The sequence below is a fragment of the Chiloscyllium plagiosum genome, unplaced genomic scaffold (genome assembly GCF_037043375.1).
Source record: "Chiloscyllium plagiosum isolate Xiang-an unplaced genomic scaffold, Cpla_swu_hap1 HiC_scaffold_15, whole genome shotgun sequence".
Taxonomy (NCBI): domain Eukaryota; kingdom Metazoa; phylum Chordata; class Chondrichthyes; order Orectolobiformes; family Hemiscylliidae; genus Chiloscyllium; species Chiloscyllium plagiosum.
The window spans coordinates 789,373-816,393 of NW_028270153.1; the positions used below are offsets into that span (position 1 = coordinate 789,373).

At 44.9% G+C, this 27,021-nt stretch overlaps 1 protein-coding gene across 1 annotated transcript in view; it reads right to left on the reverse strand.

Annotated features, from left to right (window-relative positions):
* Window positions 1-27,021, reverse strand: part of LOC122560342 (myosin-7-like) — an 88,748-nt gene that overhangs the window by 17,304 nt on the left and 44,423 nt on the right. Inside the window, exons 24-34 of the mRNA XM_043710989.2 lie at window positions 23,148-23,390; window positions 21,329-21,505; window positions 18,747-18,892; window positions 16,505-16,595; window positions 13,328-13,717; window positions 12,029-12,155; window positions 8,893-9,011; window positions 6,051-6,247; window positions 4,879-5,228; window positions 3,814-3,938; window positions 964-1,079 (exon numbers count right to left, since the gene is read on the reverse strand). Of these exons, the coding sequence (XP_043566924.1) occupies window positions 964-1,079; window positions 3,814-3,938; window positions 4,879-5,228; window positions 6,051-6,247; window positions 8,893-9,011; window positions 12,029-12,155; window positions 13,328-13,717; window positions 16,505-16,595; window positions 18,747-18,892; window positions 21,329-21,505; window positions 23,148-23,390 (2,081 nt within the window). The remainder of the gene's footprint in view (window positions 1-963; window positions 1,080-3,813; window positions 3,939-4,878; window positions 5,229-6,050; window positions 6,248-8,892; window positions 9,012-12,028; window positions 12,156-13,327; window positions 13,718-16,504; window positions 16,596-18,746; window positions 18,893-21,328; window positions 21,506-23,147; window positions 23,391-27,021) is intronic.

Sequence of the window (27,021 nt, forward strand, 5' to 3'; positions counted from 1 at the left end):
TGACCAATTCTGTTGCAAGGATATTCTGGGCTAAAGTCAGGAATGTTGTCAGAGCTGGCGGCCTTTGTAAAGTACAGTGCACTCAGTCATTCCTCAATATCATGTGGAAAGACCAGAAATGGACAGATACAGCAATCTAAGTAATTATTTCATTGGAAGAAAGTAATATTGGATCATCCTCATGACTTTGGGTGAAAGATATTTGCAAAGACTAGCCTGCTGTCCATAAGACCATAAGACCATAAGACATAGGAGTGGAAGTAAGGCCATTCGGCCCATCAAGTCCACTCCGCCATTCAATCATGGCTGATGCGCATTTCAGCTCCACTTACCAGCGTTCTCCCCGTAGCCCTTAATTCCTCGAGACAACAAGAATCTATCAATCTCGGCCTTGAAGACATTTAGCGTCCCGGCTTCCACTGCACTCCGTGGCAATGAATTCCACAGGCCCACCACTCTCTGGCTGAAGAAATGCCTCCGCATTTCTGTTCTGAAATGACCCCCTCTAATTCTAAGGCTGTGTCCACGGGTCCTAGTCTCCTCGTTTAACTGAAACAATTTCCTAGCATCCTGCCAGGTTCTGTCATTGTGAGCATTAAGATAGATGGAGTCTTTTCCTGTAATGTGCCTAATCATTCTCTTCATTGGATATTGTACCAATTCAATCAATTGGTTTCAAAGAATCACAGTCCTAACATTTGGAGGCAAACTGTTGATTACAGCAAAGACTTTTGATCCTAGGCACGAGTACTCAATCAGATACTTTGAATTAAGAAGTAGCCTGTGTGAACTCAATGACCAGAAGATAACATCGAGTGGACAGTGTAATGTTCACTACTGAATTGGGAGGAAGTAGATGTGTCTGAATAAAATTTCTTTCTTGTTTGAACAACTTGCTCTAATCTCTGAAATTCCATAAGATGTTTAATGCCGAATAATGTACAACAAAACTGTTCAGCTCACCGTAGACCATCGATTTCTTCATCCTTTTCTGACAGTTTGCGTTCAATCTCAGCCTTTAGCTGTGAGAGCTCAAGTTGGATCCTCAGAGTTTTACTCTCCTCATGTTCAAGAGCACCCTGGGCAAAAACGGAAAGCTCATCAAACAGAGTTTCCCCAGTGACCCTAACAACCAGAGCTGATTGTTGGCTCATTTCACAATGGTCCTGAGGCAGAGACAATTTTAAATTTGTTCACGGGAGGTGAGTGCTCCAGCATTTATTACCCATCCCTAATTGCCCAGAGGACATTTAAGAGTCAACCACATTGCTGTGGGTCTGGGTCACATGTAGGCCAGACCAGGTAAGGATGGTAGTTTCCTTCCCTACAGAAAAAAAGTGAACCGGCTGGGTTTTTTAAAATAAAATTTCTAATGGTTACATTGACTAGGAGAAAGTGAGGACTGCAGATGCTGGAGATCAGAGTTGAAAAGTGTGGCACTGGAAATGCACAGCAGGTCAGGTAGCAGCCGAGGAGCAGGAAAATCGACGTTTTGACGCATGCCCTTCATCAGGAATATATTATAAAATCTATAAGGTCAACCCTCAGCCTCTGACACTCCAGGGAAAACAGTCCCAGTCTTTTCAGCCTCTCCCTATAGCTCAAACCCTCCAACTGTGGCAACATCCTTGTAAATCTTTTATGAACCCTTTCAAGTTTCACAACATCCTTACTGTAGCAGGGAAACCAGTTCTGCACACAATATTCTAAAAGTGGCCTAACCAATGTCCTGTACAGCTGCAACATGACCTCCCAACTCCTATACTCAATGCACTGACCAATAAAGGCAAGCATGCCCAATGACTTCAGTAGATAAAGTGTACTGCTGGAAAAAGCACAGCAGGTCAGGCAACATCTGAGGAGCAGGACAGTCGGCATTTGGCATAAGACCCTTCATCAGGGCTTCTGGAGTATCCTGTCAATGGTGTCTAGTGACATTACCATTACACATTGACTCTCACTAGGTTCCTGTATTGTTCCAAGTACCAATTAAATGGTTTACAGACATGGGAGCTACCAGTAAGTGTTTGAATGCAAGCCTGGTAGGTTTATTTAAGTTTGACAAGTACCTCCCCAACATTTTAAGGTTCTTGCAGTAATAGAGTTTTGAAAAGGATCTTTTCACATTTGAACAAGTTTGAAGAGTGGAGTAATTTTCAGAAAATGAAACTGAAATGTTCATGGTAGCCCAGTGCTTCCTTGTGAAGTTTCCCAGAGACAGCATTCATAGAACACAAAACAATACAGCGCAGAAATTCAATAGAAAGCCAGTGGACCTTGCTACAAACAGCCAGTGACTCAATAAAGGCTGGTTATCACTGAGAGGGGATCCTAGATTATTGGCCAGAACTTGACACAATGGAGGAGCTAGAGTAGGTCCTGACCCCACAACCCTACCACCCAATTCCACTTCTCCCTGTCCTGCAGTGTTTGATGGGGACAGTGTAGAGGTAGTTTTACTTAACTGGAAAGTGCATGATTGTGCTTTAGGGAAAATGAGCAGCGGGATCTGTGTATCAGTAGATCACTTTATATATCATCCTAGATGTAAATTTAGATAATATATAGCAAGTAAACACATTGGTCAGTTGTGAAAAAGTGGAGCCACGTTTCTCTCGCTTCTAATTTTGTAAAGCTCTGTCTAACAATAAAAAGTTAATTTGTCCTAATTTGTTTGTTGTTGCTTTGTTTCCTGGGACGGAACGTGATGTTTGTTTTAAGTCATGTCTTTAAACATGTTTGACATGACCACTGTTTTCTCCCACTTGGTCTTCCAACAGGAAGGCAGATTACGACCTAAATGGAGTCAAGTTAGGTAAAGGGGCAGTACAACGAGATCTAGGTGTTCTTGTACATCAGTCAATGAAAGCAAGCATGCAGGTACAGCAGGCAGTGAAGAAAGCTCATAGCATGCTGGCCTTAATAACAAGAGGAATTGAGTATAGAAGCAAAGAGGTCCTTCCGCAGCTATACAGGACCCTGGTGAGACTGCACCTGGAATATTGTGCGCAGTTTTGGTCTCAAATTTGAGGAAAGACATTCTGGCCTTTGAGGGAGTGCAGCGTAGGATCACGAGGGCAATTCCTGGAATGGCAGGACTATCTTATGCTGAAAGATTGGAGCGACTGGGCTTATATACGCTTGAGTTTAGAAGACTGAGAGGGGGTCTGATTGAGACGTATAAGATTATTAAAGGATTGGACACTCTGGAGGCAGGAAACATGTTTTCGCTGATGGGTGAGTCCCGAACCAGAGGACACAGCTTAAAAATAAGGGATAGGCCATTTAGAACAGAGTTGAGGAGAAACTTCTTCATCCAGAGAGTGGTGGGTGTGTGGAATGCTCTGCCCCAGAAGGCTGTAGAGGCCAAGTCTCTGGATACTTTCAAGAAAGAGTTGGCTAGAGCTATTAAGGATAGTGGAATCAAGGGTTATGGGGATAAGGCAGGAACAGGATACTGATTAAGGATGATCAGCCATGATCATATTGAATGGTCTATTGTCTATTGTCTACATCTCTCTAACCTTCCAATAGACATTCCCTTCAGCAACCTCCCATGCCTTAGGAAATGAACAATCTAGTGTTTGCCTTTCTTGATGATATTCACTCACAATCTTTCCCCAACACCATCTTGAGAGTGACTTCATTGCTCATTTCTCTCCAACTGACCTATTCCATCAGTCTCCACAGTCTTAATTCACAGTTCTCTGACCTGTGTTGTGCTCTTTTTCCAGATTTGAGGTTCAAACCCATGCACAAGGCAAAACTTGAGCACTTCCTCCTTTTATTCCAGCAGTTCAGGCTTGCACCTACCTCCGCCTCTGCCAATGCACCCTGCACCTCGCTTTTCTCCTGTTCCAGGTTCTTCTTCACTTTCTCCAGCTCATGAATGGTTTTAGTTCCTTCACTGATCTGGTCAGTCAGGTCTGTGATCTCATCTGTCACAAGAAGAAACAGGATTTATTCTGCCTTGATTAATCTGCCTTGATTCCCTCAGCAATGATGTCAGTTCTAGCTCCACTTCAGAGACAACAGCCCATAACCAAGACCAACACATTGAATAGACAAAAGTGAGGACTGCAGACGCTTGAAACCAGAGTTTAGATCAGTGTGATGCTGGAAAAGTACAGCAGGTCAGGCAGCATCCGAGGAGCAGGAAAATCGACGGTTCGGGCAAAAGCCCTTCATAAGGAATAGAGGCAGGGAGTTTCCGGGGGGAGGGATAAATGAGATACATTCAATAATTGACCGGTGAAAGAACACTGTTGTACCAAGCTGCTGTACCAAGAGAATGCCACATTGTGAGGGAAGAAGTCCTAAGCAAGCATCTCACTGAGAAACCATTGTTCCTGATAATGCAGTGTTCCCTCAGCACTGACCTCCGACAGTGCGTCGCTCCCTCAGGACTATTGAGTGATCTTAAAATACCCATCTGTAGAAACTATTTCATAAATACAAGGAGTGATGTTTTGCCTTTCAAAAATCAACATACATCTGAATAATAACAATTGTTTTCTGCCAATTATTTAACAGGTTTACATTCAACAATTTAAATTATTAAAAATTATATCTGTTTACGTGTCCTGTAATGGAATCTTGCTCTTTGTTGCTATTTAAATTTTGTCTGTTTTCCTATTATCCATTCTTACATCCAGGTTAGAATGGTGAGCCCAATGTAATTGACAAACTGTAATTACACCCTCTCAATCTACAGGAAATGCTGAAACTGGTGTCCAAAGCTCAAATTTTACCCCAAAATTTCTTTTGTTCTTGGCCTCAGATTCTCATTGCCTTGTGGACTGGCAAGTGCAGTAAAGTCTAGAGATTCTGAGCAATAGAGGTTGTGTCTCAGGTGTGGACAACTAAACATTAATGTACCTTGAAGGTTCTTGTTCTCTCGTTTAAGAGTCTCCAAGTGATCCAGTGACTCCTCATAGGCATTCTTCAGTTTAAAGAGCTCAGTGCTCAGGCTACGAGCTTCCTTCTGTGAAGCCTCCAGTTCAGCCTGAGTCTCCTCAAATTTCTGCTTCCAGTCAGCGATGGTCTTGTCAAAGTTGCGCTGTTTTTTGTCGAAAGCGAAGACAGCTGAATTTGCTCTCTCCAGGTCGATTGTCAAGTCCTCGATTTCTGTCTGCAGGCGATGCTTTGTCTTGTCCAGTGAGGAACATTTGGCGTTTACTGCTTCCACGGCCTCCTCTGCTTCTTGGAGACGAATAGCCAACTTCTTCCTTTAATCAAAAAATCCAATGAATCTGTTTAGTTCCTCATGCTTATTCAGGCAGCCAATGTCCCATTAAACACATGCAGCACAGGGCTAAATACAGAGTAAAGCTCTCTCTACCCTGTGGAAAAAGTGAGGATTGCTCTCTCTACACTGTCTATATTGAGAAGTTCAGTCTGTGCTAGAAGATACAGGCACAGTGTTTTATCATCCAATCATTTTAATTCCACAAGCTGCACTGAATCTGAAGTAAGCCTTTGATTTTCTGTTTTAAGCTCACAGTGTAACTATGGTATGAGAAAAATAACTTACTCAGTCACTGTGAAGAATGTTAACGTGAATGGAGAAGTTGCAGAGGGAATTTATTGGAACAGTACCAGTGATAAAGGATTTCTGTGGCAGGGAGACTATAAAAGTTGAATTACTGTGCTTTACAACTCAGCTGTTTAAAACCATACAGGTTACTGATTGGGTGATTAGGGAGAAAGGGTTTCCATTGGAGGAGAGCCCGGAACCAGAGAAATACAAATTCCTCCAAGCGATTGGTAAAGGAACATGTCAGGAGGTGAGAGCTTTATTTTATAGCATGCTGCCTGAAATGGAAGTGGGAGCCGATTCTGTCATTACTTTTAAATTGGAATTGGATAAATACTAGAAGGAGAAGTATTGGCAGACCATGGGTGTAAGTGGAGGGGCAGGGGAATCAATTGGATTGCTCTCTCAAAGGGCCTGCACATTTGTGATGGACCAAATAGTCTTATTCCCTTCCCTATCTTTCCATAATAGGTAATTTGATGTGTTCAACGTTAAACATTGTCACCATACATACTTGGCTTCTTCCAGTTCCTCTGTCCTCTGGATTGCGTCTGTTTCATACTTGTTACGCCATTGGGCCACCTCAGCATTAGCCTTGGACAGCACCCTCTGCAGTTCTGCCTTTGCCTCTTGTTCCTCCTCATACTGTTCTCTCAGAAGGTCACAGTCATGTCGTGAAGCATGCAGAGCATGAGCAAGAGCATTCTTAGACTTTGATGGAAGCACAAACAACGAATTATTATGGTCTGAATTATTATGGTCTGAATTATTATGGTCTGACCTGCAATTCTGGTTTGTCCATTACACCATGACTTATCGAGGTTGATGTGGCCTTGAAACCAAAGGGAGTATAAACCAATCAGCTTTCCTAATGTCACTAGACTGGTACTGTCTTAATAATCAGGAGGTGATCTACTGCTCCCTCGGTGACCCAAAAGCATAGCCACTTTGTGAAGAGGACAAACTGGCCAGAGATCCTAGTTCTGAGCATTACTCTGCAATTCCCAGTTGAAGTGAGACTGTGTAGTTTTGTTTTAATGAGGACGGTGTGGGTCTCAGTCACCCCACACTTTGGATCACCACTCAAAGTTCATTGTCAGAAGTACCTTGGAATTTAGCCAAGTTTACAAAACTTGCTTGCTTCCTAGGAACGTTGCCTTAATAGTAGTCTGTTTTCAGGGAATAAGTGGAGTGCTGGTCCTTCTCAAACTGTCTGCCAGGATACTACATTAGTCAATTCACCTTTCTGCTGAGTAAAGCTTCCATTCTCTTCCATTCCCTCTTTCTCCTGCGTAGTCCCCTCTCATCACTCTCGGGGGGAGACAATGGCTTGTTGGTATTGTCACTCGATTATTAATCTAGAAAACCGGATTCAAATTCCAAGAAAATATGGAATGAAAGGCCAATGATGACTGTGAAATTGTTGTTGTTTTGTCTGGTTTGTTAATGTCCTGTAGGGAGGGAAACTGCCCTCCTTACCTGTCTGGCCTACAGACCCATAACAATGAGGTTGACCCTTAACTATTCTGTGGGCAATTAGGGATATGTAATAAGTGCCAGCCCAGCCAGTGACACCCACGTCCCATAAATAATTTAAACAAAACTCCCTTATTTGGAAGAGTTGCATATTTGAAGGAGAACTTGTTTAGATTTTCCTCAACAGATCAGGTGAGAATACAGCAAGTGCTATTGGGCCAAATCTGCCCCTACATTAGGAACATTTTGGAGAGTAAAAGTATCTGATAGGAAATCTGAAACAAACACACAAAATATTAGAGAAACTCAGTAGATCCAGCAGTATCCTTGGAGAGAGAAACAGAGTTAATGTTTTATTTCTGGTATGAAACTTCTTCAGACTTAGACTCTGAAGCATTAACTGCTCCTACCTCCACAGATGATGCCTCAAGTACCCATTGTTGCTGAGCATTCTTCCCTTACTCCTTCAATTTGTCTTCAACAACAAACCTACGGCCTTCTTAGCTGCTATGATTACAACAGTCCATTCCACTGCCTCTGTCACATCCTCTATATCCAGTCTTTCCTCAATTCTTCTTTTATGGGTGTTGAGGGCATGACCTGTATATTTTGTCTGTTCGTAGTTGCCCTTGAACACAGTGGCTTGCTCGGACATGCCAGACTATCCAGAAAGTACTCTCTTTGTATTAGCCTCAAACCTTCAGCTTTCTCATCTCATGCTTTCTTTATGCTTGCCTTCTCCAGCTCCTTCTCCCAAGGCAACCTGCTCTCTAATCTGAAGACCTACTGCTTGTTCCTCATCTGCATGTTAGCAAACAATGTTTAATTGTGTGGTGTATGACGTATGGCGTATGATGTATGATTTCAAAGCCCACATCATAATCACTGCACTCCTTTAAAAAGATGGGTATAAAATATTCCCAGAATATCACCCATCTTCAGCCTTTGATGGTTGATCACATCATTCCCCTCCAACACCTCCCCACTGTCACCTAGCTGCAGTTCCATTCTTATTTGTCCAACTGTAGCCAGAGAATTAATGACATTCTTCCTGTTCCTCAATCATATCCTACCCCTCAGTGCCATCATCTATATCCAGTGTTAGTTTTCACATGTTCACTGGCGATTCCGTCACCGTCACCATCACCGTCACCTCCCTCACTCCTCTGCTGGATCTTAGGCATCCACATTTGGATGAACAGAACTTTTTTCCAAATAAATACAGCTGAAGCCATTGACTTCAGTGTCATCATAAACTCAACCCTCAAGCTACCACTGCATCCTTCTCCCTGTTCAGAATTAAAGGCTCAGATTTTTCTCAATATTTGACTCTGAACAGAGTAGCTGACATTTCCTCTCTATCATTAAGGCCACCTGCTTCCAGATTTATAATGTTCTCTTTTCTATCCCTGCCTCAGATCATCCCAAATCCCATTCCCCTACCACCGAGTGGATTTTGATCTACTCTGGAAGCTGAATAAGCAGCATTTCAATTCTCAATATCTGATCTCTACGTTAATGCATTGTCACCATCTCTGTGATCTTCTGCAGCCCACAACCCTCTGTAAACTCTGTTTCTTTGGCCCCATGTCCATTGGCTACTCTATTTGCTTCACCACCAATTGCTGTGCTTTCAATTGCCTGGATCCCAAGCTTTGGAAACCCCTCCCTCAACTTTTCCACATCTCTACCTTTCCCACATCTCTACCTTTTCCCACATCTCTACCTTTCCCACATCTCTACCTTGCTTTCTTTCTTTTACCCATCTGTTTGACCAAGTTTTTGGTAACTTATTTTAATCTCTGTTGCGATGTCTATTTTCACTGATTATGTTCTTGTGAAGTATTTTTCTGAAATGAAGAGGTGAAGATGTTACTTACTTTGGTCTCTTCTTCCAACTGTCTTCTCAACTCTTCAATACTTTGTGTGAAGGACACTTTGCCACGGCTTAACTGGTTAATGAGAGCTTCCTTTTCTTCCATTTGCCTGCTGTATTCCCCTGATGGTGATCATAGAACAATCTTAGAAACACTTCCATTTGTGATAAATTAAATTTCCCCTTACTCTCTTTGGCCCTCTCTGATGACCCCATCTATTGTTGGGACATATTGCAGTGAATTTTGTTAGAAGCACTCCCTGTACATTACCATAGAGCAACCCTCCACTGGAGGTGGGGTCACAGTCACCATTTACCTGATGTTATTGGGATTAAGTAGAAATAGCCACGTGAAAATTCACACTTCCAGCCCGATGAGGTGTCCAGGGCAGGCAGGGGGAGGTTAGGGTTGAGGGAGGAGAGACAGTGAGCTGTTAGAGTCCCAGGTGGGGGAATTCACTCCCCAGGTCCTGTTCAGTCTATTCCTAAGTCAAAAAGTGTGGTGCTGGAAAAGCACAGTTGATAAGGCAGCATTCGAGGAGCAGGAGAGTTGACATTGAGCATTAACTCTTCATCAGGAATGAATAAACTGCATGAAGCTCCTGATGAGGAGTTTATGCTCGAAACGTCTTCTCCTCGGATGCCTGATCTCCAGCATCTGTAGTCTTTACTTTCTCCCAGTCTATTCCTGTGCAAGTCTTGATTCAACACCAAGGGCTCCATCTTCCTGCTCCATCCCAGATTTGCTGTCTCTCTCTTACCCTGGCAGCTCTCCACAATGGCTTTGAGAGTGGGAGATCATGTCTCATAAATTTGTCAAAGATCTTTCATGAAGTGACCAGGAAAGTTGATTGGGCCAGGGAAGCAGATGTAGTCTATATGGATTTCAGTAAGGCCTTTGAAAAGGTTCTACATGGTCAGCTGCTCTGGAAGGTTAGATCGCATGGAATCCAGGGAGACCTGGCAAGTTGGATACACAATTGGCTTGATGGTAGGAAGCAGAGGGTAATAGTGGAAGGATGCTTGTTGGACTGGAGGCCTGTGAATAGTGGGGTGCCTCAGGGTCAGTGCTGGGCCCATTACTGTTTGTTATTGATATCAATGATTTGGATGAAAATGTACAAGAAATGATAAGTAAGTTTGCTGATGACACTAAGATAGGTGGTATTGTGGACAGTGAGGAAGGTTATCAGAAATTGCAGCAGGAAATTGATCAGCTGGGGAAGAAATTGTAAATGGACTTTAGATAAGTGTGAGGTCTTGCATTTTGGAAAGTCAAATCAAGGTGGGAGTTCCATGGTGAATGGTAGGGCCGTAAGGGGTGTCGTGGAACAGAGGGACCTTGGGGTTCAGGTGCAATGTTCTATGTAAGTGGAGTCCCAGGTAGACAGGGCAGTGAAGAAGGCTTTTGGAACACTGGCCTTCATCAGTCAGGGCATTGAGTATAGAAGCTGGGAAGTTATGTTGCAGTTGTACAGAATGTTGGTGAGGCCGCACTTGGAGTATTCTGTTCGATTTTGGTCACCTTGCAATAGGAAGTGTGTTATTTCACCGGACAGAGTACAGAAGAAGCTTACAAGGACGTTGCCAGGACTCAACAGTCTGAGTTATAGGGAGAGGTTGGACAAGCGAGGATGTTTTTGTTTCGAGCGTAGGAGACTGAGGGGCGGGGAGGACCTTTCTAAAGGTGTATAGATCATGAGAGGGCACGGAGAGGACACGGAGAGGGCACGGAGAGGACACGGAGAGGACACGGAGAGGGTACGGAGAGGGTACGGAGAGGGCACGGGCACGGAGAGGACACGGAGAGGACACGGAGACGGTACGGAGAGGGCACGGAGAGGGCACGGAGAGGGCACGGAGAGGGCACGGAGAGGGCACGGAGAGGGCACTGAGAGTTGCACGGAGAGGGCACTGAGAGTTGCACGGAGAGGGCATGGAGAGGGCACGGAGAGGACACGGAGAGTACACGGAGAGGGCAAGGAGAGAACACGGAGAGGCACGGAGAGGGCACGGAGAGGGCACAGAGACGGTGAATCCACTCAGTCTTTTTCCCAGGGTTGTGGAAAAGAGGACTAGAGGGAATCAGTTTAAGGTTAAAGGGGAAAGAATAAAAGGGAACCTGAGGGGCAACATTTTTACGCAGAGGGTGGTACGCATATGGAATGAGCTGTTAGCGGAAGTAGTTGAGGTGGGTATATTAACAACATTTAAAAGGCATTTGGATAAAAACATGGATAGGAAAGGATTAGAAGGATATGGGCCAAGTGCAAGGAAATGGGGTTAGCGTGGGTGGACATGTTGGTCGGAAGTGACCAGTTTGGGCCAAAGGGCCTGTCTCTGTGCTGGAGGACACTTCGAGTCTAATTAGCAACTTTGACTGTTTCCTGAAGGAGAGGAACTAGATTAGATTAGATTCCCTACAATGTGGAAACAGGCCATTTGGCCCAACAAGTCCACACTGACCCTCCAAAGAGTAACCCATCCCCTACCCTCAAATATTTACCCCTGACTAATGCACCTAACACTACGGGCAATTTAGCATAGCCAATTCACCTGACCTGCACATCTTTGGATTGTGGGAGGAAATCCAAGCAGGCACAGGGAGAATATGCAAACTCTACACAGATGGTGGCCCAAAGTGGGAATCCAACCCGGTTCCCGACACTGTGAGGCAGCAGTGCTAACCACTGAGCCACCATGCCTCCCAGGATGTAAGTGTGTCGATAACACTGGGACTTAAATGGGAATTTTACCAGATTCTAACCAGAGATTTCTCACCAGGGGAATGAAGCGGAAGGAGGAAACTGGGCTAAATAGATGAATCATCCTACGAACCATTCTTTCTGTTCCTGGCAACTGTTTCCAATGCCTGGACTGACCCCAGAGCAACTGTCCACCACTACCTGTATCCTCCCTGTATGTGTGGCATCAACTCCCTCATCACCATAACTTCCTGCAGGCCCCTATCCCTCGTTCTCTTTCTTTGACTCCAACCTCTTGTGCTCCCTACATCCACCTGAACAGAGGAAAATGAACTGTGATATAATGAGGGGTAATGTCCCACTCGCCTCTCTACCCACCAGTTCCTCTCTTTCTGTTCTGCTCTATCCCTCCCCTCCCTGATCTCTGTTCCGTACCATTCTGACTCTGTAGTTTGGCTTTGTGTGAAGCTAGATCTGCCACTTGTCGCTGCAGTTCTCCAACTTTGGTATTTGCTTCATTTAGTTGATCTTCATACGTTCTGCATAACTTTTCTGAGTTTGCCTGTAACACCAAGAACATTGAACTCATTCATTTATTCTTCACATTTCTATTAAACTATTTAACAAGGCACTAAGGAATATCTTTTCAGGCTGGATTCGGTGTAGCAGTGCTCCAAAAGCTTCTACTTTCAAATAAACTTGTTGGACTAACATATTGCGATGTGTGATTTTTAACTTCGGTATTTGACTGGATCAGTCAGGTAAGAAAGCAGTGTGAGTTTGAGATGTTTGAAGCCTTGACTGCAGTCTCTGCTTTGAGTTTAAAACCTGGCACAACCTTTGACCCTTTCCTCAGGCATGTTTTCATTGTCCCCAGTGATATTTTTGCCACAAAGGAGTCTCATGTCATTGATGAAAGGTCATCACCTTGAACCAATAACTCTCTTTCCCTCTACAGACTCTCTGCAAATGTTCAGCAGTATGTGGTTTTAATTTCAATACAGACAGCTGACTAACAAAGGGAGGTCTAAAAAGGGTGTATGAGATAATGGATATTTTAATTTGTTAGTATTCCAAAAATTGTTGTACGTTTGGTAAGATTCAGGGTGATTCTGTCAGGATTAGAACAGAGCAGACCTCTCTGAGTTTGGTTCAGTGTAACTCCATTGTGTGTCTCAAACTTTGTGTGAACCCAGAGATTTTCTGGAATTGAGCTTTTATTGTTGGGGGGGTTCCTTCAGATGTTGCGCAGAGCTGAGTGGTATCTGCAGTTATAGTAGCGATGAAAGAAGTTGTGTATCCCAACTCCACCCCCCCCCCCACCACCCATTAACAGCCCTACTCTTCTCCCCCTCCCTATACCACACCTCAATCCTCACAACACCACTCCTCACCCCCTCCTCTCCATCCCTGCATCACCACTATCCCCTCCCTACATGACTTTCCTGGCCCTCCCCCCTCTCCTATACTGTTCCCACCCTCCTCCCTCTCTGTTGTGGTCCAGTCCACTCCTTCATTGGAAACATCACTGTCTTGTAAAGGGACCTGGTAATTAATAGGGATCAGTGTGAGCTCCACACAGAATGGGATGTTGAGGTTCTTTTTGGAACAAAGTAAAGTTTTCATGAAGTAAATCTGATTACAATTTGCTTCTGTTTGATGTTTGATCATAATAAGCATGAGGAACAATATCTGAACTCAATCTGGCCAATTACAAAGTAGCGTTCTCTATACCTTTGCTTTTATGACTTGTTCAATGCTGGAATTTAAATCATCTGTCTCCATTTTGAGTTCGCTCTTCTCTTTCTCCAGTTTCTGTTTAACCCTTTGCAAGTTGTCAATCTGCTCACTCAGTTCTGCCACCGTGTCAGATTGCTTCTTCCGCAGGGCTGCTGCAGTTGCCTCGTGTTGCAGCGTTGCCTCTTCCAGATCTCGCCGCAGTTTCAGGAAGGCAGCTTCGCGTTTCTTGTTCATCTCCACCTGGGCTGTTGTTGCTCCTCCTGCTTCCTCCAGTCTCTCACTCAACTCCTCCAGCTCCCGGGACACATCTGCCCTCTGCTTCTCCACCTTGGCCCTTGCAGCACGTTCAGCTTCCAACTCCTCCTCAAGCTCTTCAATTCGAGCCTAAATAGAAGGACAAAAATAACTTCATTTGTCACATATTGAGGTGTCTCCCTGCAAATGGACTAGTTTTAGAAACTGGAAGGGTCCTCATGATTAGCATAAAACTCCTCCACATTAGGATCCAGTGATTGGTTGAACATCATCATGGAGTGTCAGCCTTGATCTTTCTAGGGTCAGACTGGAATGAGGTTACATAGAACATAGAACATAGAAGAATACAGTGCAGTACAGGCCCTTTGGCCCTCGATGTTGCGCCGATCCAAGCCCACCTAACCTACACTAGCCCACTATCCTCCATATGCCTATCCAATGCCCGCTTAAATGCCCATAAAGAGGGAGTGTCCACCACTGCTACTGGCAGGGCATTCCATGAACTCACGACTCGCTGAGTAAAGAACCTACCCCTAACATCTGTCCTATACCTACCACCCCTTAATTTAAAGCTATGCCCCCTCGTAATAGCTGACTCCATACGTGGAAAAAGGTTCTCACGGTCAACCCTATCTAAACCCCTAATCATCTTGCACACCTCTATCAAGTCACCCCCAAACCTTCTTTTCTCCAATGAAAACAACCCCAAGTGCCTCAGCCTTGTCTCATTCGATCTTCCTACCATACCAGGCAACATCCTGGTAAACCTCCTCTGCACCCGTTCCAGTGCCTCCACATCCTTCCTATAGTATGGCGACCAAAACTGCACACAATACTCCAGATGCGGCCGCACCAGAGTCTTATACAACTGCAACATGATCTCAGGACTCCGGAACTCAATTCCTCTACCAATAAAAGCCAGTACGCCATATGCCTTCTTCACCGCACAGTTACCTGGGTGGCAACTTTCAAAGATCTGTGTACATGGACACCAAGATCCCTCTGCTCATCCACACTACCAAGTATCCGACCATTAGCCCAGTACCCCATCTTTTTGTTACTCTTACCAAAGTGAATCACCTCATACTTAGCTACATTGAACTCCATTTGCCATCTTTCTGCCCAGTTCTGCAGATTATCTATATCCCGCTGTAACCTGACACATCCTTCCTCACTGTCAACAACTCCTCCGACTTTCGTATCATCCGCAAACTTGCTCACCCAACCTTCTAGCCCCTCCTCCAGGTCATTTATAAAAATGACAAACAGCAATGGTCGCAAAACAGATCCTTGCGGAACACCGCTAGTAACTGCACTCCAAGATGAACCTTTACCATCAACTACTACCCTCTGTCTTCTTCCAGCCAGCCAATTCCTAATCCAAACCTCCAACTCACCCTCAATGCCATACCTCCGTATTTTTTGAAGTAGCCTACCATGGGGAACCTTATCAAATGCCTTACTAAAATCCATGTACACCACATCTACAGCTTTCCCCTCGTCCACCTCCTTAGTCAGCTTCTCAAAGAATTCAATAAGGTTTGTGAGGCACGACCTGCCCTTCACAAAACCATGCTGACTATCCTTGATCACATTATTCCTATCCAGATGTTCATAAATCCTATCCCTTACAATTCTCTCTAAGACTTTGCCCACAACAGAAGTGAGACTCACCGGCCTATAGTTACTAGGGTTATCCCTACTCCCCTTCTTGAACAAGGGAACCACATTTGCTAGCCTCCAGTCTTCTGGCACTACTCCTGTAGACAACGAGGACATAAAAATCAAGGCCAATGGCTCTGCAATCTCCTCCCTTGCTTCCCAGAGAATCCTAGGATAAATGCCATCAGGCCCAGGGGACTTAGCTATTTTCACCCTTTCCAGAATTTCCAACACCTCTTCCCTACATACCTCAAAGCCATTCATTCTACTTAATTGTGACTCAGTATTCACATCAGCAACAATGTCCTGTTCCTGAGTGAATACTGACGAAAAGTATTCATTCAGTGTCTCCCCAATCTCTTCAGCCTCCACACGCAACTTCCCACTACTATCCTTGACTGGACCTATTCCTACCCTCGTCATTCTTTTATTCCTGACATACCTATAGAAAGCCTTAGGGATTTCCCTAATCCTACCAACTAAGGACCTTTCATGTCCCCTCCATAGCTCTGTCAGTAGGTTTTGAGAAAAACTACTGACTGAGCTATGGCTGAGTATCTGCAATTCACCCACCACAGACACGGTCACCTCAGCTCCCTGGGCCATCAGCCCCCTGGGCCCCCAGCTCCCTGGGCCCCCAGCTCCCTGGGCCCTCAGCTCCCTGGGCCCTCAGCTCTGGAATTCCTTCACTACATGTCTCCATCACACCTTCCTCTTTTAAAATCTAACTGTTTGACCAAAATTAATTATTGCTGTTACACTTTGGGATCACTTTGGAAAGGTGGTTCAGGTGTCTTTGCTCTGTTAAACGTGTAATATAAATACAAAGTTGTTGTTGATTTAATTCCATAGCCCAATGCTCACAAGGAACTGGGCAGAAAGATTAAAAGGTTCATAGCAGCCAGGAGAAAAGTGATGGCACTGTTTCCCCAGTGCACACATCTACAGGATAAATGACAGGTACACAAATGTACTTGGAATGGGTACACCAACGTACAGGAGAAGGGGAACAGGAATGGGTACACTAACATACAGTCAACTGGTACCTGCTACAATTATGTACATGGGATGGTGATTGCTACATTAACATACAGAGCCACAGACTAACAGGTAGACTGTAATCAGCAGCTCGGTCTGCACTGGCACTAATGAAACTCAGTTGTTGTTGCCTCTGAGACAACCATCGCCCACAGAGTATAAATGAATGGAATACTTTGCTCAGCTTAAAAACATTCAGAAGATACTGGAATTTACCTGCAGTTCTTTAATCTTCTTCTGGAGCTGAGCAACAAGAGCCCCTTCATCCTCGATTTTTGAGTTTAGCTGACTTATTTCAAAATCCTTCCTGTGAGTAGAAAAAAAAAGAAATGTCTCATTAGGTGACAGCTCAGAGGTTACACTGACTCACGGAACAGGATTGATATACATGACATTTAATTGGCAGGAATGTCACACATGGGTCCATATTAATAAAATTGATTGGGAGGTTTTGCTGAGATTGCAATCTGTTTACTGCACTCCTCCTCCCTTGTGTTAATTTTCCTAAGCGTTAATGATCAGAGGAGTTTGGTCAGGGAGTGTTTAAGCTGTTTCTCAAATCAGGGGGGTGGGGGGCATGGTGGGGGGTTGGGGAGGTGAGGGTATCAAATGTGTCCAGTCTTTCCTTGTGGAGGGGTCTTGAGGGATATGGGCCAAGTGCTGGCAAATGGGATGATTAGATTAAGATATCTGGTCGGCATGGACGAGTTGAACCAAAGGGTCTGTTTCCGTGCTGTACATCTCTATGACTCTATGTGAGGTTCTGTGTTTGTGATGTGCCTCAGGCTTCTGAACAAATATCAGCCTGTCAGGGGCCACACAAAGAACTGTAACCAACAAATCGACTGGCCTCAGGGAACTCGGTTACATTGAAGCTGGGTAACTCTGAAGGTTTAGGGGTGACTTGATTGAGGTGTACAAGATGATTAGGGGGTTAGATAGGGTTGACAGTGTGAACCTTTTCCCGCGTATGGAGTCGGGTATTACAAGGGGGCATAGCTTTAAATTAAGGGGGGGTAGATATAGGACTGAAGTTAGGGGTAGGTTCTTCACTCAGCGAGTCGTAAGTTCATGGAATGCCCTGCCAGTAGCAGTGGTGGACTCTCCCTCTTTATGGGCATTTAAGCGGGCATTGGATAGGTATATGGAGGATAGTGGGTTAGTGTAGGTTAGGTGGGCTTGGATCGGCGCAACATCGAGGGCCGAAGGGCCTGTACTGCGCTGTATTCTTCTATGTTCTATGTTCTATGTACCCAGTGGTACAGCACAGAAAGAAACCATTTGGATCCTGACTCAAGTACCAGCTCTTCAAAATGCTATCATCATTCTCATTGCCACCATACCTGGCTTTTCCCCCATATTCCTACAAATTTCTCATTCTCAGGAATGAAATAAGAACTGAAGATGCTAGAAAAAAATAAGCAGATGGTGTCTGTGGAGAGAGGAACAGGGCGATTGATTCAGAGTGGTGACTCTCAGGAGATAAAAGACCATCAACCTGAAACACTAACTCCGTTTCTCAGCCCAGACACTGTCTGATCAGTTCAATTTTTGAAAAGTGTTTGGTTTTATTTTCTCCTCTTCACACAGGATGTTTAAAGCAGAATACTCCCAGTCTCTGTGTAGGACTGAGGTCTTCCTTCATTCTGTTCAGTGTTTGCTCAGAGGCAGTGATTGGACAACTGCTTTCATCAGTACTTGTTGAATGAGTTTAGTGATTTCAGTCAAACTGTTCAACAATCGAATGAGGGGACCCTGGTGCTTGTGTTGTGGGTTTCATGTCGAGAATGTGGTGCTGGAAAGACAGCAGGTCAGGCAGTATCCAAGGAGCAGGCGAATCAATGTTTCAGGCATAAGCCCTTCATTAGGAAGCTCTTGCCTGAAACGTTGACTCTCCTGCTCCTTGGATGCTTCCTGACCTGCTGTGCTTTTCCAGCATCTCTCTATGATCTCCAGCATCTGCTGTCCTCACTTTCTCCTTGTGGGTCTAATTAACAAAATACAGTGTCACCGGTTAGGAGACAACAAGACCCAGTCACGATGCATGATGCCAATTTGAAGGAAGACAGCCTATAGGAAACACTGGTGCTTTTTTACTGAGTGGATAGTAGACTGGAACCTACAGAATCTGAGGTCATTCGGCCCATAATGTCCATGGCTATTTTCTGCAAGTGCGACTCATCTAATGCCATTCCCACTGCTCTTTCCCCATTATCCTCCACAATTTTACTGCAAAGATGATCATCAAATTCAATTTTGAAAGTCACACCTGAGTGGTTGAGTCACTATATAAGAATTTTTAAAAGACCCAAAGAATGGTGGATGTTGGAAATCAGATAAAAAACAGAAATTACTGGAAAAGCTCAGCAGGTCTGGTAGCATCTGTGGAGAAAAATCAGAGTTAACATTTCAGGTCTGGTGACTGTAGTTGGGAAAAGATTAAGAATATTATTCTCACTTTTTCAGTCTCTCCTCCAACTGCTGCTTATCATTCTCTAAATCCATGACAGACTCATGTGTTAGTTTCAAATCTCCCTCCAGTTTCCGCTTGGCCCGCTCCAAATCCATGCGGACTTTTTTCTCTTGTTCCAAAGAACCTTCAAGCTGTGGGAAAATTAAAGTATGTTGGTTAGTATTGGACAATAGCAAACAGCAGCTTCAAGCAGCCATTGAGAATTATACAGGTGGATTGTCAGCACAGACCCTGGGGATGCTGAATATAACAGATTTAAAAAATATATTTACACCATGATGTTAGTAGAACAAGTCTAATTCCCAGTTAAATCAAATTTGTATTTACTTTCATTCTGATTTGCAAATTTCCATCTCTACCCAAATGCAATTTATTTACTTTCCAAGGAATCTAGACTTTTTTTTCAGACACAGCCTTAACCTGCCAATGGTAAATGATGCATTAATTTCACAGAAGGAAGGGTTTGGGGAAACCTCATGGTAGCAGCAATTCGAGCAGGTGCTGGAGAATGGTCAGGGCCACTTTTTCTGAGAAAATGCAGCATTTTAAGGAATGCACCTGTCAGAGGTCATCAGGCAGGGCAGGTCTAACACTGTCAGTCTATACTCAGTGTCTGTCGCATCCTCATCAGGGGCTTAGCTAGTTTTCATTCAGCAATCTGATTGGGCAGGAATGGGTTCTCAGGAGATGCTGGACACCCCCCCCCCCTGCCAATTCTCAAAACTTCCAAACACCTTAACAAGAAGAAGGCTTTGTTTTTGATTGGTGGAATTTGTCCTAGGCCCAACCATCTTCAGCTGCTTCATCAATGACCTTCCCTCCATCATAAGTTCATAGGTGTGGAAATTTGCTGATGATTACACAATGTTCAGCACCATTCACAGCTCCTCAGACACTGAAACAGTCTGTGTTCTAATGCAGCCAAAACCTGGACAATATTCCAGTTCAAAATACGTACAACACAGATGGCCTCCTTCTTCAAGGACCGCAATTTCCCCCCCGACGTGGTCGACGGTGCCCTCCACCGCATCTCCTCCACTTCCCGCTCCTCCGCCCTTGAGCCCCGCCCCTCCAACCGCCACCAGGACAGAACCCCACTGGTCCTCACCTACCACCCCACCAATCTCCATGTACAGCGCATCATCCGCCGTCACTTCCGCCACCTCCAAACAGACCCCAGCACCAAGGATATATTTCCCTCCCCTCCCCTATCAGCCTTCCGTAGAGACCACTCCCTCCGCGACTCCCTTGTCAGATCCACACCCCCCACCGACCCAACCACCACTCCCGGCACCTTCCCTTGCAACCGCAGGAGGTGCAACACTTGCGCCCACACCTCCCCCCTCACTTCTCTCCAAGGCCCCAAGGGAAACTTCCATATCCGCCACAGATTCACCTGCACCTCCACCCACATCATCTACTGCATCCGCTGCAGCCGGTGTGGCCTCCTCTATATTGGGGAGACAGGCCGCCTACTTGCGGAGCGATTCAGGGAGCACCTCTGGGCCACCCGGACGAACCAACCCAACCAACCTGTGGCACAGCATTTCAACTCCCCCTCCCACTCCACCGAGGATATGCAGGTCATTGGACTCATCCACCGCCAAACCACAACAACCCGACGGTCGGAGGAGGAGCGTCTTATCTTCCGACTGGGAACCCTCCAACCGCAGGGCATGAACTTGGACTTCACCAGTTTCTTCATCCCCCCTCCCCCCACCTTGTCTCAGCCGGATCCTTCCAGCCCGGCACCGCCTTCCTGACCTGCAGTCTTCTTCTTGACCTCTCCGCCTCCACCCTACTCCGACCTATCACCCTCACCTTGACCTCTTTCCACCTATCACATTTCCAACTCCCCTCCTCCAAGTCCCTCCTCCCTACCTTTTATCTTCTCCTGCTGAACACTCTCTGCTCATTCCTGAAGAAGGGCCTGTGCCCGAAACGTCGAATCTCCTGTTCCCTGGATGCTGCCTGACCTGCTGTGCTGTTCCAGCAATAAAGTTTCAACAATATTCCAGCTTTGTCAGCCAATCATTAATTAATATCTGTGTCACACAAATGCCAGGCAATGATCATATACAACAAGATTAACTATCGCCCCTTGACATTACCATCACTGAATCTGCCACTATCAACATCCTTGGAATTACAATTGACCAGAAATTCAACTGGACTCACCACATAAACAGAATGGCTACAAGAGCAAGTCAGAGGTTAGAAATACTGTGGCGAGTAACTCACTTCCTGACTCCTCAAAGCCTGCCCATCATGTACAAGGCACTAATCAAGAGTCTAATGAAATACTCCCCACTTCCTCTGGATGAGTGCAACTCCAACAATCATTGATATTCAACACATTTTATTTTAAATTCACTTGTAGGACTTGGACATTACTGGCTGCCAGCATTTATTGCCCATCCTGAGTGGCCCTTGAGAAGATGGTGCTAAGCTGCATTCTTGAATCACTGCAGTCCAAAGTGAACACTCAGATTCACACCCAGTTATTAAATTGTTCAATCCTCATTGGTCTGCCATTTCAGCATCTGAAAGCTTTAACTGGAACTCACATCATCAACTTGTTGCTCTAGCTTGGCCTTGGCTTTGGTCAGGGTGTTGACCTTGTCTTCCTCAGCCTGCAGATCCTCCAGGGTCTGCTGATGGGCCTCCTGAAGAGCTTTCTTCTCTTTGGTGAGTTTCACAATCGTTTCATCAAGAGAAGCCATTTCTTCTGTAAGATTTTTAACCTATAAGTGGCACCAAGGCAGAGAGTTACAAACTCAGAAAACAAATAACATCACACATTGGTCAGAGGGGAATCCTTAACTATCAACCCAACATCTTCAACAATAAATTTCACTTTCACCAACCAGCAGTTTTCAGGAAAGAATTTCAACGCTGCTAAACTGACCAATAGATAATAATACACAGGGATACAGTACTGATTTGGATGTGAGCATAAGAGGTACAGTTTGTAAGTTTGCAGATGACACCAAAATTGGAGGTGTAGTGGACAACGAAGGAGGTTACCTCAAATTACAACGGGATCTTGATCAGATGGGCCAATGGGCTGAGGAGTGGCAGATGGAGTTTAATTTAGATAAATGTGAGGTGCTGCATTCTGGGAAAACAAATCTTAGCAGGACTTATACACTTAATGGTAAGGTCCTCGGGAGTGTTGCTGAACAAAGAGACCTTAGGGTGCAGGTTCATAGCTCCTTGTAAGTGGAGTCGCAGATAGATAGGATAGTGAAGAAGGTGTTTGTTATGCTTTCCTTTATTGGTCAGAGTATAGAGTACAGGAGTTGGGAGGTCATGTTGCGGCTGTACAGGACATTGGTTAGGTCACTATTGGAACATTGCGTACAATTCTGGTCTTCTTCTGATCGGAAGGATGTTATGAAACTTGAAAGGGTTCAGAAAAGATTTACAAGGATGTTGCCAGGGTTGGAGGATTTGAGTTATAGGGAGAGGTTGAATAGGCTGCGGCTGTTTTCCCTGGGGTGACTTTATAGAGGTTTACAAAATCATGAGGGGCATGGATAAGATAAATAGACAAAGTCTTTTCCCTGTCGTGGGGGAGTCCAGAACTAGAGGGCATTGGTTTAAGGTGAGGGGGAAAGATATAAAAGAGACCTACGGGGCAACTTTTTCATGCAGAGGGTGATACGTGTATGGAATGAGCTGCCAGAGGATGTGGTGGAGGCTGGTACAATTGCAATATTTAAAAGGCATTTGGATGGGTATATGAATAGGAAGGGTTTGGAGGAATATGGGCCGGGTGCTGGCGGGTGGGACTAAATTGAATTGGGATATCTGGTCGGCATGGACAGGTTGGACCGAAGGGACTATTTCCGTGCTGTACATCTCTATGACTCTACGACTCTATGGTGGAGATAGGGTGTGTCATTATTTAACACCGGGATACAGTACTGGTGGGGACAGGGTGTCAATGTATCATACTGGGGTACAGTACTGGTGGGGACATGTCTGTCACTGTATAACACTGGGGTATAGTATTGCTGGGGACAGGCCTGTCAGTGTATAACACTGGAGTACCATACTATTGGGGAAAGATCTGTCACTGAATAACACTGGGGTACAATACTACTGGGAACAGGTCTATCAGTGTATAACACTAGGAAAAGTTGGAAAATGAATGGTATATCACAGGGAGGGGTTGGTACAGGAATCAGAATGCAGGTGAAGGGTTAAGGTTGGGATGAATGGGGAGGTGTTTGCCGAGAGTGTGGCTCTTTGCTGGGACTGTGAAGATGCTGCTGTGGGTTCTCACTGCAATAGATTCAGGAGCTGCTAGGATGTGGAAACTGTGAGAGGGAAGTACAACAAAGGAATAGATGTGTATTTGTTGCTAAATATGAATTTCACCTTATTTTCTGTTGCATGTTTCTCCTTTTCTACTTTGGCTAGTGTGATTTCCAAATCATCAATGTCTTTCTTCAATTCCGCACACTCATCCTCAAGTTTGCGTTTCTTGGCGGTCAGTTCTGCATTCATCTCTTCCTCATCGTCCAGTCGCTCCGTTAGCTCCTTCACCTTCGCTTCCAATTGGATCTTTGCTTTGATCAGAAGGTCACATCTCTCTGCTGCATCAGCGAGGGTGTCTTGCTCCTAGAAGCAGAAAGCACATAGAGGATAAAATCAGTCTCCCCAGCCCTGGGCTGAATGCACTGTACCCCAGGGTTTGAAAGAAGATCATTGAGGAGATTGTGAATGACAGAAACAAGAGCCTGTCACCTTAACCAATAAGGTTTCATTGACAGTTAGGATATCAAATACAATCTTAGCATTTATTTCAAAAGGGCTAGAATAGAAGAGCAAAGATGTACTGCTGAGGCTGTATAAGGCTCTAGTCAGACCACATTAGAAACATTGTGAGCAGTTTTGGGCTGCATATCTAATGAAGGATGTGGTGGCATGAGGGGTAACAGAGGATACAAGAATGATCCTGGGGATGAAGGGCTTGTTATATTAGGAGCAGTTGAGAACTCTGGGTCTGTACTCGATGTTTAGATGGATAAAGAGGGATCTAATTGAAACTTACAGAATATTGGGAGGCCTGGATAAAGTGAAGAAAATGTTTCCACTTGTAGGAGAGACTCAGATTTGAGGGCACAGCCTCAGAGTGAAGGGATGACCCTTCAGAACTAAGATGAGGAGGAATTTCTTCAGCCAGAGGGTGGTAACTCTGTGGAACTCATTGTTGCAGAGGGTTGTGGAGGCCAAGTCATTGAGTGTCTTTAAGACAGGGATAGATAGATTCTTCATTAATAAGGGGATCAAGGGCTACAGGAAGAAGTCAAGAGACTGGGGTTGAGAAACATATCAGCTATGATTGAACAGCAGAGCGACTCAATGGGCCAAGTGGCCCAAGCCTTCTCCAATGTCTTCTGGTCCTTATGGACTGGATTGGGTAGGACTGAATGTTACTGGGCAGTATTCTGTTCTGAATGTTAAATGAGATAGTCACTGCTCTTATTGTCCTGGTTAAAATGGGACAAAGGGGTCATGGTGACTAAATTTACCGATGATATGAAGATCAAAAACAAACTTATGAAGAGGACATGGGCTACAAATAGATTCAGTGAGTGGGCAAAGATCTGGCAAATTGAGTATAATGTAGTAAAGCGTGAAATTGTCCACTTTGGCAAGAAGAATCAAAATAAACATTTAAATATTGAGAGATGTTGAGTTCGGAGTTTCAGATAGAACTAGGTGTGAATGCATGACTCACAAAAGGTTAGTATACAGGGGTCCAGTGAGTAATTCAAAAAGTTGTTGTGGTTCTGTTCGCCGAGCTGGAAATTTTTGTTGCAAACGTTTCGTTCCCTGTCTAGGTGACATCCTCAGTGCTTTGGGACCCTTCTGTGAAGCGCTTCTGTGGTGTTTCCTCCGGCATTTATTGTGGCCTGTCCCTGCCGCTTCCGGTTGTCAGTTTCAGCTGTCCGCTGTAGTGGCCGGTATATTGGGTCCAGGTCGATGTCTTTGTTGATGGAGTTTGTGGATGAGTGCCATGCTTCTAGGAATTCCATGGCTGTTCTTTGTTTGGCTTGCCCTATAATGGTAGTGTTGTCCCAGTCGAATTAATGTTGCTTGTCGTCTGCGTGTGTGGCTACTAAGGATAGCTGGTCGTGTCGTTTCGTGGCTAGTTGATGTTCATGGATGCGGATCGTTAGCTGTCTTCCTGTTTGTCCTATGTAGTGTTTTGTGCAGTCTTTGCATGGGATTTTGTACACTACATTAGTTTTGCTCATGCTGGGTATCGGGTCCTTCGTTCGGGTGAGTTGTTGTCTGAGAGTGGCTGTTGGTTTATGTGCTGTTATAAGTCCTAGTGGTCGCAGTAGTCTGGCTGTCAGTTCTGAAATGCTCCTGATGTATGGTAGTGTGGCTAGTCCTTTGGGTTGCGGCATGTCCTCGTTCCGTTGTCTTTCTCTTAGGCATCTGTTGATGAAATTGCAGGGGTATCCGTTTTTGGCGAGTACCTTGTACAGGTGTTCCTCTTCCTCTTTTTGCAGTTCTGGTGTACTGCAGTGTGTTGTGGCCCTTTTGAATAGTGTCTTGATGCAACTTCGTTTGTGTGTGTTGGGGTGGTTGCTTTCATAGTTCAGGACTTGGTCTGTGTGTGTGGTTTTCCTGTGTACCTTTGTGGTGAATTCTCTGTTTGGTGTTCTCTGTACAATCACATCTAGGAATGGGAGTTGGTTGTCCTTTTCTTCTTCTCTCATGAATCGGATTCCTGTGAGTGTGGCATTGATGATCTGGTGTGTTTTCTCTATTTCTGTGTTTTTAATGATTACAAAGGTGTCATCAACGTATCTGACCCAGAGTTTGGGTTGAATTTGTGGTAAGACTGTTTGTTCTAACCTTTGCATTACTGCTTCTGCTATGAGTCCCGAGATCGGTGAGCCCATGGGTGTTCCGTTGATTTGTTCGTATATCTGGTTGTTGAATGGGAAGTGTGTTGTGAGGCACAAGTCCAGTAGTTTAAGTATGCCGTCTTTGTTGATAGGTTCAACGTCCTGTTGTCTGTCCTCAGACAACAACTCACCAGAACAAAGGACCCGATACCCAGCATGAGCAAAACTAATGTAGTGTACAAAATCCCATGCAAGGACTGCACAAAACACTGTATAGGACAAACAGGAAAACAGCTAACGATCCGCATCCATGAACATCAACCAGCCACAAAACGACACGACCAGCTATCCTTAGTAGCCACACACGCAGACGACAAGCAACATGGGACAACACTACTATCATAGGGCAAGCCAGACAAAGACCAGCCAGGGAATTCCTAGAAGCATGGCACTCATCCACAAACTCCATCAACAAACACATCGACCTGGACCCAATATACCGGCCACTACAGCGGACAGCTGAAACTGACAACCGGAAGCGGCAAGGACAGACCACTATAAATGCCAGAGGAAACACCACAGAAGCGCTTCACAGGAGGCTCCCAAGCACTGAGGATGTCACCTAGACAGGGGACGAAATGTTTGCAACAAAAATTTCCAGCTCGGCGAACAGAACCACAATAACGAGCACCCGAGCTACAAATCCTCTCCCAAACTTTGAATTCAAAAGGTTGTTGGAAAGTTGGTCTTTACCACAAAAGGATCTGAGGACAGGAGTAAAATAAAGTTTTGCTGCGCTGATATGGAGCACTGGTTAGACAGCACCCAGAGCACTGTGTCCAGTTCTGGTCCCTTGCCTAATGAAGGATGGAATCGCCACAGAGGGAGTGCAGCAGACATTTACCTGAATGATTCCTGGGAGAGTGGGACTGTCCCAAGAGGAGAGAGGGAGGAGACTGGGCCTGGAATCTCTGGAGTTTAGAAAAATAAGAGACAATCTCATAGAAACTTCCAAAAGCCAGATCCTTGCCCACTCATTGAATGTACCTAGAGCCCCATGTCCTCTTCGCAACTTAGTTTCTGATTTTCATATCATCATCGGTAAATTTAGTCACCATGACCCCTTTGTCCCATTTTAACCAGAACAATAAGAGCAGTGACTATCTCATTTAACATTCGGAACAGAATACTGCCCAGTAACATTTAGTCCTACCCAATCCAGTCCATAAGGACCAGAAGACATAGAAGAAGGTTTGGGCCATTCGGCCCATCGAGTCTGCTCTGCCATTCAGTAGGAATCCTGGCTGATCTGACATTCCTCACGTCCACGTCCTTACCCTTTTCCCAGAACCCTTAATTCCTTTAAGACCAGAGGATAGTGATTC